This window comes from Pipra filicauda, unplaced genomic scaffold (genome assembly GCF_003945595.2).
Source record: "Pipra filicauda isolate LSUMZ 115617 unplaced genomic scaffold, ASM394559v2 scaffold772_size98030_pilon, whole genome shotgun sequence".
NCBI classification, from domain to species: domain Eukaryota; kingdom Metazoa; phylum Chordata; class Aves; order Passeriformes; family Pipridae; genus Pipra; species Pipra filicauda.
The window spans coordinates 77,274-89,035 of NW_024104945.1; the positions used below are offsets into that span (position 1 = coordinate 77,274).

At 46.1% G+C, this 11,762-nt stretch overlaps 1 protein-coding gene across 1 annotated transcript; it reads right to left on the bottom strand.

Moving 5' to 3' along the window:
- Positions 1–371: 371 nt before the first annotated feature.
- LOC113994059 (opsin-5-like) lies at positions 372–10,511 on the bottom strand. The gene is made up of 4 exons (XM_027732728.1): positions 10,301–10,511; positions 3,002–3,295; positions 2,092–2,423; positions 372–719 (listed from the first exon to the last, which is right to left on the bottom strand). The coding sequence occupies exons 1-4, from the start codon at positions 10,509–10,511 to the stop codon at positions 372–374; spliced, it is 1,185 nt and encodes a 394-aa protein (XP_027588529.1).
- Positions 10,512–11,762: the final 1,251 nt, after the last annotated feature.

The window sequence follows — 11,762 nt, forward strand, 5'->3', positions numbered from 1 at the left end:
ATGGCTGTTTTACTGCTGGAGCCAAGAGCTGGCAGATAAATTGCATTAAAAAATCAGGAGTATAAGAAAAAAACCACAAAAATAATAAATTCCCTTTTAATTATAGCTGCTTCCCTGAAAATAAGTTTAGTTTACGTGATTTTATGTTTAGTACATAAATCTATTTCCTCTCAAGTGGAAGTTTTTGAAAAAAAATAGATTTTTTTCTGTGTAGTCTAAAGCCAATATTTGAGAGTTGCTTAAAAATGTATAATTAAACCTCTGTATTTGGCATAAGATGTGCAGTGACAACCCCACGTGCTGCATCCCTACTTATTTAGGCCCAGGACTGAGCCCAGGTTTGACCTGTGCTGTGAACCCGTGGCTGCGTTTCAACGAGCTGCAGCTCCCGGGTTCTCCAGCTTGACCGCCGAGGAGAGACGGACGTTGTCCCTCCCACTCCACATCATGGACACGGGATTCTCCACGGAGTTGTCGGAGCTGAAGTAACGGACTCGCCAGCCACAGCAACACTGCAACTTTTTAATCTCACAGCGGAAGGTTTTGCTGAAGATGTAGTAAATGAAAGGGTTGTAGGCTGTGGAGGACTTGGCGAACAGGCAGGGCAGCAGCGTCACGATGGGCTGCAGGGAGGTGCTGGAGTTGAAGATGGACCAGAAGCTGGCGGCCGCATACGGGGTCCAGGAGCTCAGGAACCCCACAGAGATGAGCACGGCCATCTGGAAGGGAACACAGGCCTTCAGTTCACAGCCTGTACCAACAGGGCCTCATACTCCAGCACGCTTGAACCTGAAATACCTGGAGCTGTGCTTGTTGTGCTGTGCCATGAGCACAGGTAACACTGGACAGGGCATAGAGGCTTCTAGTCCCACCCAGCAGATCTACACCGTGCCTTTCTTATGAGGCAGCTGTTGTTTTCATCTCCTTCCCTGACCTGTCCTGGGAGATGCAGCCCCAAAACAGCTCCACCAATAGACTTTCCCCCTGTGCTGGGCACTGGTGAGGTCCCACCTCAAATCTTGGGGTCAGTTTTGGGCCCCTCACTACAAGAAAGGCACTGAGGTGCTGGAGGGAGTCCAGAGAAGGGCAACGGAGCTGGGGAAGGGTCTGGAGCACAAATCTGATGAGAAGCAGCTGGGGGGGTTCAGCCTGGAGGAAAGGAGGCTCAGGGGTGACCTTGTCACTCTCTACAACTGCCTGAAAGACAGGTGGGGGTCTCTTCTCTCAGATAAGAAATTATAAGACAAGAGGAAATGCCCTCAAGTTGTGCCAGTGGAGATTTAGATTAGATTTTGTGAAAGAAGTCTTTGCTAAAAGGGTTGTGAAACATTGGAACAGGCTGCCCAAGGCAGTGGTGGCGTCACCATCCCTGGAAGCATTCAAAAAACATGTAGAAGTGGTGCTTAGGGTCATGGTTTAGTAGTGGACTTGGAAGTGCTGGGTAACGGTTGGACTTGATCTTAGAGATCTTTTCCAACCTTAAAAATTCAGGGATTCTATGACTGGCCTCTAGAAATCTTGGATCAATTCTGCTTTTCCACAAGAAACGCACAACTGAAGTGCATATTTGAAAAAATGTTGTATTAAAAAATCCTGTTTCCGTACAGAATTTCTGTGGAGCTCTCTCTCAGCATAGCCACTCTGTCAAGTGAAAATATCTGAGATGACAGAACAAGACCTTCATTCCAACAGAAAGGCTTCAACAGCTATTCCAGCATGACTGGAAATCTATATATCCATGAAAATCTTGGTGCAACTGCAGAAAGATTTAACAAGCTGTTCTGTACCTGTGATAGGTTATCCTGACCAAGCTGCTGAAATGACGAGGTTTTCAGGAGCTCTGTGCTCCTCTGAGTATGGATGAGACTGGAACAACATCTCCAACTTTGGTCAATACCAGACAAAAGTAATGAAGGGTCATTGTGAGGGGGAAGGTCATCATGGGGGTTAGACTAGATGACCTTTAAAGGCCCTTTCCAACCCAAACTATCCTATAATGCCATGATTCTATGAGTTGTGCATAGCAGAGCCAGCTCTCTGCAAGCTCCTGATTACTGCAGACTCTTCCAGACCCATCAGGGGATAACTCACCAGTGTCAGCTTCTTCTCCAGTTTGGCTGCATTAGGGATCCTGTCAATATTCTGGATTTCTTGGTAGGCCTTATGAACCTTCCAGGCAATTCCCAAGTAACAGGCAACGATGGTCAGCGCAGGCAGGACTGTGCACAGGAGGAACATGCTCAGGATGAATGAAAAGCCATTGGAGGAGTTGTGGAACTTGCTCCAGGCTATTGTACAAGAGATGCCAAAGGGCTCAGGGCCATAGTAGCCCCAGCCTACCAAGGGCAGGATGGCCCAGAGCAAGGAGTAGAGCCAGATGAAAGCAATCAAGATGAAGATGGTGTTCTTGGTGATTTTGTTACCTGCAAGAAAGAGGAAGAGGAAGTATATATGGATCTCACCTCAGACACATGGTTTTTGCCATAACTGCTCCTCAAACAGAAGGATGGTAGCTACAGATACACCTGGGCTGCTGCTGCAGTTCCCAAACCTTTGGTCTTCTTGAGAAAGTATCCATAGATTGGGTGAGACCTGAACACAGCTCTCAGTGCTCATCTAAAGCTTAGTAAGTCAGGGAGCTTTAAATGATCAAGTTGACCACAAATTTACTGTAGTCCCAGCCCTGGAATGCCAGGAGAATACTCCTTTCTCAAAATCCAGTATGTCTGCTTGGATACAAATAGGAGGAGAAGACAGTCTGGTCCAGCAAAACATTTGGGCTCTCCACTCTCAGGTAGTTACATTTGGTAAAACTGAGAAGTGAAAAACCTCACTGGTTAGTAAAGAATTTAATCAGGTCATTCTGGGAACATCAGGATTTGATATTGGACTAAAAGCTGAGGCTTATTCTACTGTTACTACCCTGATACTCCATGCCATATTCCACAACAATCCTGCCCAAACACACTACTACGAGTTTACCGGACAGGTGATGACTCACTGTTGGATTTGGATGTGTTGGTGACAAGGAACCGGATCACAGCCATGGCACACAAGGTCATCATGCTGCAGACTCCAAACAGGAAGCCCATAAGGGCATAGTAAATGCAGGAGGCATCTCCTCCCAGCCAGGCGTGGTTCCAGGCGGAGGCGATGGCCAGCGGGTACATGCTGATGGCCATCCCAATGTCTGCCACTGCCAGGTTCACTGTGAGCAACTCCGGTGACTTCAGGAGGGAAGAGCGTTTTGCAGCTGTAGCAAGGACAGCTGAATTTCCAAGGATTGTCAGGATGGCTGGAAGAGAAGAATCAGCACAGACAAGAACAGAGTTAACACACCTGTGAAGTCCCTGGAAAGGATGTGACGTATCTGAAAGGGGCTGCAGGAGGGACTTTTTACAAGGATACGTAGTGATAGGACAAGGGGCAATGGCTTTAAACCGAAAGAGAGCAGGTTTAGGTTGGCTATTAGGAAGGAATTCTTCCCTGTGAGAGTGCTGAGACTCTGACACACATTGCCTAGAGAAGTTGTAACTGCCCCATCCCTGGAAGTGTTCAAGGCCAGGTTGGACAGGGCCTGGACCAACCTGATCTAGTGGAAGCTGTCCCTGCCCATGGCAAGGGGTTGGAATGCTCCCCTTGTCCTATCACTGTCTGCTGGTGTAAAAAGTCACTCTCCCTCTTTTATAAGTCCCCTTTAAATACTGGAAGGCTGCAATGAGGTCTCAGAGCCTTCTGTTCTCCAGGCTGAACACCCCCAGCTCTCCCAGCCTGTCTCCACAGCAGAGGGGCTCCAGCCCTCGGAGCATCGTCATGGCCTCCTCTGTGCTCACTACAGCAGTTCCACGTCTTTCTTGTGCTGAGAAAGAATATCCTCACTTACTTCTCCTTCCTGCTGAAGAGCTCCAGCTGAACTGCCTGTCCTGCCTGCCTGTCCTTTCTCATCTATGTGCCCTTCTCTTCCCAAAGCCTTCCCTCTTTGCAACGCATCTTCCACTGAAACCTTCTGGGCTCTGAGCTGCCCCGATGCTGTGCATGTGCTGGCTGGGCAGCTCAGGGTCCTCACTGCTCCCTTAGAATCATCACATGCAGCAGTTCAGACAGCTCCACTGTTCTGGTGGTCTCTGAGTGCAGTGGGACCACGGGAATTGTTTAGCCAGGGGGGGTGCAACAGACCCAGAGTTTGCCTCGCAAAAGGACCTGTCAGACATACATTATTCAGGTGTGCCACAGGGCTTCTTCATGACAGCAGTGTCAGAAATGCATGTACCAAACAACTCGTTTTCTCTTTTTTTTCAAGTGAACATGGTGCTGGAGAGACATTTTGTTCAAAGGTTTTCCTGAGGAGTTTTCCTCTAAACTCAGATGTGAGAGAGGGAGACAGAAAAAGCTTCTGTCATGTTCCCCTGTGGGTGTGGATGCAGGAAGGCTGCGTTTGCTCACAGATACCACTTAACAAAGTTCCCACTGAGGAATTAAGAGAGGCACATGGAACAAAATAAAATAAATGTATTGGCATTAGTACAAAAATCGCAGACATGTCGAGGGCAAGGCTTAAACAAAAGGGAGACACAAATCTGAGACCTCACGTCCCTCATTCATTCCCTTTCTGACAACACATATTCACTTGGCACCTCTGTATACACTGGAAGAGTTCCCTGAGCTCTCAGGAGCTGTATTTCTACACACACAGGACGCCGCCCACGGTGGCTCAGCACCTGCTGACAGAGAGCAACCTGCAGCATGGTGGGAAGAGCACTCTCCTGAAAAACGACAGCCAAAGGCTGGGACACAGAATCATGGAATCACAGAATCCTTTGGGTTTGAAAAGACCTCCAAGATCATCGAGTCCAACCATTAACCCAGCACTGTCAAGCCCACCACTAATCCATGTCCCCAAGTGCCACATCTACATGTCTTTTAAATCTCTCCAGGGATGGTGACTCCACCACTGCCCTGGGCATACTCTTCCAGTGCTTGACAACCCTTTTGGTGAGTAAATCTTTCCTAATATCCAAAGTAAACCTCCCCTGGCACAACTTGAGACTGTTTCTTGTCATCTCGTCACTTGTTACTTTAGGAGAAGAGACCTTCCCCCACCTGGCTACAACCCCCTGTCAGGGAGTTGTAGAGAGCAATAAGGTCCCTCCGGAGCCTCCTTTTCTCCAGGCTGAGCCCCCCCAGCTCCCTCAGCTGCTCCTCATCAGACTTGTGCTCCAGGCTCTTCCCCACCTCCATTACCCTTCTCTGGGCTTGCTACAGCACCTCAATGTCTCTCCTGTAGTGAGGAGCCCAAAACTGACCATCCTCTGGCTTCAGGAGGAACACGAACCCCATTGATTTGCTTTTGAGAGAGCCCTAACCACTAAACATGATGTAAGAAGTTGCCCTTAGTCTCACCCTCAGAGAGAGACATCCAAACCCACCCTCCCTTTTGCTTCATCTGCAGCTCTTCCCCTCCGTCCCACTCTCCATGGGACTGCTGGCTGGCATGGGACAAAACTAGACAAGAGTGGCTAGTAATCCAATAACTGGTGGCTAGTGCTGCAGCCCTGGCCTTTTTGTTTCCTAATAAAAACATAATTCCTGGGGATAAATTGGCAGCCCCAGTGAGGTGGCAAAGCTATGGATAAATACAGCATGGTTTCTAGTTAAACTCAGTCCTTCATTTCTGAGAGCCCCTATGCAATACAGGGAGCCTGGCTGCCACACAGGGCTCTTGATCCAGTGCTGGGAGCTGTGCCTGAAGTTTCAGTGCCTAAAAGCCCTTTAGGAGAGGTGTGAGACTATAGCATGGTGGCACATCAGCAAGGGGAGCTCCAGCCTCTAGCCCTTTGTTGCTGCCCTTCCCATTCATTGCCTTAACTGCATCTATATATTTACATTTCTGAGAGAAGGGAGCTGGCATCCTGACTTGATCCAAAGAAAAACCCTTGGATGTTTTGTGGGCATGGATTTTCCTCACCCTGAGTTGTATTCTGTCAGCACAGCTGAGGGGACAGCACAGGACAGTTGAGTGCAGGGAGAATTGTGCAGAGCAGGGGGAGATGTGAAATGCTGAAGCCCAGCACTGCTGCCCAAAGCCTAAGTAATAAAGGACACAAAGGCTTATCTTTCCTATCTCAACCACGGTTTTCAAGTGAGCTGAAGGAAGGAATTTTTCACCTTGGCAAAATCCAGGTGGAAAGCATGCCTAGATCAATTCCACTCCTCCCCAAATCCACAACAGTAGAAAACAGATCCTTGTGTACATGCAACAAGGTGACAAGGAAGACAACACTTAACTGAAGCCACGTTGGAGCAGGCTAGTAGATATCCCCACTTGTATTTCGTTTTAACTCTGCTTGCAGCAGGGCAAACAGGCTGCTAAAAAAACCAGAACTGCTATTTGGAAACACTTTGCTGTTCTATAGCAGTTCATCCTACCAAGACACAGCAGAATGACACCTCCCCCCACCAAAGGGTAAGACCACAGTTGCTTTCCCGTGATCAGTCCCATGAAATGAGCTGCCTCGACTCAGCTCACATGGCTGAGATGCCAGAGTAAGAGATAAACAACTTATTTTGAATACTTGTGATGCCACAGAGGCAAATTCATGCTGGCAATTCTTCAGCATCAAAACAAAACGTGAATCTGAGAGTGGAGATTAATCCTGGCATCCAGGAGGGCACTAAGCAGAGGAACCTGTGGGGAAATAGATTGCCTGTCATTTCCCTCCAGCTTCCCCTGTCTGACCATGGCACAGCCAGGGAGTCCCTGTGTGCCTGTTCCCAGGCTCCAAGCAAATGAGCAGGCTGTGAACTCACCTATGATCAGAAGAAAGACCCCAGCTCCATAATCCACTACCGGGTGGAGTTTGGAAATGTACTGCTCCTCCATCATCCCTGCTGGAGGTGGGTAAAGGTTTCAAATCAAAGGTGAAGTGTCTGTAGGAGCAAAGAGGCTCGTCCTCATGGTTTGCCTGCTGCAGGTGTGAGCCGGGTGTCGGATGCTGTCAGTGCAGGGATCCTTCTGCTCTCTCCTTCTCCCTCCCTCTGCTGTGGCAGGGGAGAAGCCTGGAGTGAGAGGAAGGCTCTGTCCCTGGGGAGGTACAGTGAAAGCCAGGCAGGACCACTGCCAAAGCGATCCCGCCTGCCTGGCTGGCAGAGCATCTCTCCACCCACCCTCTCCTCTCCCAGCCCTCTGCTCCTTGGCATGTCAAGAAACTTCACAATGCAAATGCCCTCAGATGAGTAAAAACAATTGTTTTTCAACGATCAGCAGCCCTGGGAAATAAATCCAGGCTGAAGGATCAGGCAAGGGAAGGAAGGTTGGGTGTTTCGTTTTCCAGGTTAATGGCTGACTATGGGAGACACGAGGTTGGGGCAAGGGATCTCTGTGTTGAGGTGTTAGAGGGAAGCTGTTTGCTGCAGGGGCTCAGCAGAATCAAAGTCACACTGCTGAGGACAGGGCTGTCAGAGCTGCTCCAGGGCAGAACTAGAGGATGCTGGATCTGTGAATGACTGCAAAGCACCAGAGAACCAACCTCAAAGGTCACTCCTGTGACACTCCGGCAGTTTGACCTGGCAAACAGCCACAGCAGGGCCTCAGCTCCATGTTTGCCTTCACCTTATAATATCTGAGCCTAAGATCATCATGATCTAAATAATCAAACCATCATAATGAGCAGCCTGGTCTAGTGGAAGGTGCTCCCTGCCCATGTCAGGGGGATTGGAACAAGATGGTCTCTAAGGTCCCTTCAAACGCTTTCTATGATTCTGTGATTCTATAATAATGCTCTTTCTGTCTGTTTAAACAATGCCAAGTTTGGCTCCAGGCTCTGAAGGTGTGTCTGTTTAAACAATGCCAAGTTTGGCTCCAGGCTCTGAAGGTGTGTCTGTTTAAACAATGCCAAGTTTGGCTCCAGGCTCTGAAGGTGTGTCACAAGCTCATCTCTCTGTTTCCATACACAGGTGTTGATTTTGGTGCACAGAGACTTACAGCTCTGTAGTTGCAATGTCATTAACTTTAACTTCACTTTCAACCAGGGCAGCACCCAGCCAGCACAGTGAAGGGCTGATCTAGGCTAAATTATTTAATTCCAGTACCTGAATATGCTAAGCTGCATTAGCATCATTCTCTGCTTGCCCTATTTTACTCTGTTCAGACATAGATGGATGCCCCATCCCTGGCAGTGCTCAAGGGCAGGTTAGATGGAGCAACCTGGTCTAGTGGAACATGTTGGAACGAGATGAGCTTTAAAGTCACTTCCAACCCAAACTGTTCTATGATTCCATGATAGGGCAATGTAAAATTCACAAGAGCACATGGGGCATCACATGTGCAATTTAGGTGCTCAAGTATAGCAGTAGCAGCCTAAATTGTGAAAAACTTACAAATCTGGGAGACTTCAGAAGTCTTGAGAGTCAGCAGAGTTTTGAGTATCTCCAAGCACAGAGACTCCACAACACTTGTTCCAGTGCCTCTGTGGTCTCATTCAAAGCCTCATACAGTTTTTGAATAAAGATACCACCTAACTCATGAAATCAAGCACCTGCTTGTTAGTTGTTCAATGCAGATCCTTCATTGAATGTTCCTCAGAAGTAGACATTGAGCTGAATGTTGCAATGCTCTCAAGCTCTGGATGTATAAACAAGCATCAATTTAGTCTAGGAATGTAGGATATACACAATATTAATTATAAAAGGAAGTCTTTCTTTGAGAAAAGGCTGAAAAAGGACAGATATATCTCAAAAACATGCCTAGTATTGAAAGTTTTAAATAGCTTGATCAATTTAGTGTAGTCTGTTCAAGAAAGAGATCCCAATTTGGGAAAGAAAAGTCTCTTAGAGTAGCAAAAGACACAGTAAATCCTGTGACAGAAAGTAATTTGCTGTATTCTGACAATTAATCCAGTATAGTGCACACAAACCCACGGTATTGGTAAATTAAACAATGCCAGATCACCACAAAGATGCTGAAATCTGACTGCTCACCTGTTATATTCACAGAGCAGTTGCTGGCACTCTTTTGGGCTGGGCCAACTAACACTGTCCTGAATCATTCCCAGGCATAGGTCAGCTAAAATGAGCACTGGATTGTTCCCAGGAGGCAGGAAGGTCATTGCTTTTGAAGACAAAGTGACACTGTTTGTTTAGTTCCCTGGTACAGGTGTTGCCCATGGGTTTTGCTCTTGTCCTGAGCGTGAAAATTTAGGTGAGAAATAGATTCTCAAGGCACAGCCATTAGATGAGAAATTCTAAAGAATTATCAGTGCTCACATAGAGGTTACAACTCTGATAAAATTCTTTCTGATAAAATTCCCTTCTCCTGCTTTCCCACTTGTTGCACAGTCCAGCCTCTCACTCCTGAAATAAGACACTGCATTTCTGCAGGCAAGCAAAGAGAAACCAGAGGCAGGATTAAAACATTTTGCTGAGAATTTAATGACTCCCTGGTGACTGCACTGGCTACATCAGGAGCCCAGTCTCCTGCCAGCTCTTGTGGGCACCTTAGATTACACTGTGGCTATTTCATGCTGGTTTAGATGGCATTTTGTTTATTGTGAAACCCTCAACTGAGCATTCACATGGGGTAGGATTATATCAACAGTTCAGTTACGAAATGGAAGACAAGAAAATAAATTATTAAAACCAGAAGAGTTGACTGATTCCAAATCCAGTGTATTATTCATGTGTTGTTTAACAATAGCAAGTTGTACTCACCACTATCTTCCTGCACATCAGATCAACCCAGATGAACTGTTTACAACCAAAGCATAGTCAAAGTTTATACATCTTGACAGTGTGTGTGGAGGGGTGTCATATTTTAGAACTGTTTTGTGAAATTTATTTTCATTTTAAGAAAGTATTCTTCAAATGAGACAGGTGGAAGAATAAAGTTGCTACCTACTCATTTCTGAAAGGTTATGTGAAACTTCAAACAAAAAATGAACTCACCATGAAATTATATATACATATTTGATGTAAATACAGACATATATATAAAACAAATTCCCATTTTTGACATAAAACAGGGTATGAGTTGAACAATTACTTGATGCTACCAAGTGAAAACGTCCTACAACTTTATTTTTACTTTCAGCAGGAAAAAAATAAAAGAATATTCTGATTCAGTAGGAATAAGGGAATTGCTCTGAATTATCACTTTGCCACTGTGTAGCAGTTCATTTTGCAGAGATAAAATGTCTCACTGTTTGTAGTTGTTTGGACCAAGAATATTGGGTTGGGTTTGGTACCATATATCAAAATCATTAGTATCTTCTGATATCTGGGTCAGGCTATGAATCTGTGTCCTTACCTGCACAGGATTTATATCTATCAAAAATAGTCCTGTATCGTTTAGAAGAGGACATGACTTTGTTATTCTTGTTTATCTCTGGCTCCTCAACCCAGATCTTCTCTTTGTGAAGACCCTGAGATTTCAAACTGCGCAGAGTCCTGCAAACAGTCCATGTGGACACTCCCTTTCGGGACAGTCCCCTCTCCTTTCTCTGAAACGAGTCTGCCATGATGCACACTCAGGCTTTTTCATTAACACATGCCACCTTTTTCAAACTCCTTGGAGGAGATGACTTCATTATCTTCTCCAGCAATTCCTACAACTTCCTTCCATTTAAATGTTTATCTATTTCTGCAATCTTACTTTTGGAAGCTCATCTTTGAGCTGAGACCTCTAGCTGAGCCTCCAGCTTTCACCTCCATTTATGAAAACCAGAAACAGCATTTTAAGTGGAATTCTCAGAGTCTGCTCATGAAGTTGTATGTTTTCAACAACCAAATCTTGTTTAAGCTGGTCTTTGCAACTTCAAGCATAGTAATTTTTAAAATTGTTTTCTTCTGGATGTCTGCACTGCCTTGCATGTTACTGCCTGAGGGGTTATTTATTTACAAAGTCTAAATTCAGTGTAGGGACACCAACCTCCCTAAACTCTCCCAGCAGGAACTGAAGGTAGTTGCCCCCTTAAAGAATCCACTTTGGATCAATATATTTTGCTCTTTTGTTTACATATAATAGTTGGCTGTTGGTTAACCCAGTCCAAGTGATCTTCACCATAGCACATAGAGACTCACCAGAAAAACCTGAGGTGAGCTGTTATTCCAGTGATTTGACTCCAGAGCAGAAAATGGGCTCCAAACCCAAGACCATCTTGTATGCACAGGACAGAATGATAATTCAAAAGGGGAAGTGGAGGGGCAAGCAGTGATCTCTTCTCTCTGGTGACCAGTGACAGGAGCCGAGGGAACAGCTTGAAGCTGAATCAGGGGAGGTTTAGTTTGGATATTAGGAAAAACTTCTTCATCCAGAGGGTGGTTGGGCTCTGAACAGGCTCCCCAGGGCAGTGGTCAGAGCACCAAGGCTCCCAGAGCTCAAGGAGTGTTTGGACTCTCAGGCACATGGTGTGACTCTTGGAGTGTTCTGTGCAGGGCCAGGAGTTGGACCCCATGATCCTTGTGGATCCTTTCCAACTCAGCATATTCCGTGATTCTGTGACTTATTAAACAACAACATCATCATTTGTTTGTAGCTGGGAACCATTGACACTCATTCTGCACTGGTGAAAAGGAGAGGACAAGGTGTACAGGTGTCAGCAAACTGGTCTAGTGGAAGGTGTCCATGGCAGTGAAGTGGGAACGAGGTGAGCTTCAATGACCTTTCCAATCTACACTGTTCTGTGAAGTTGCATATGAGCTGATCTTTTCAACAGGGTTGCCCTCTCAGGGAAGTTTAATTTTATTTTTTTATTTTTTTTTTTTACAAA

What these genes read in the sequence shown, in the direction of transcription:
- LOC113994059 (XM_027732728.1), bottom strand. Translation starts at nt 10,511, where the DNA reads ATGGCAGACTCGTTTCAGAGAAAGGAGAGGGGACTGTCCCGAAAGGGA. An exon ending in CAACACATCCAAATCCAACA is followed by an intron (nt 2,424 to 3,001) that starts GTGAGTCATCAC and finishes TCTTTCTTGCAG; the next exon opens with GTAACAAAATCACCAAGAAC. An exon ending in TGGAGAAGAAGCTGACACTG is followed by an intron (nt 720 to 2,091) that starts GTGAGTTATCCC and finishes GTTCCCTTCCAG; the next exon opens with ATGGCCGTGCTCATCTCTGT.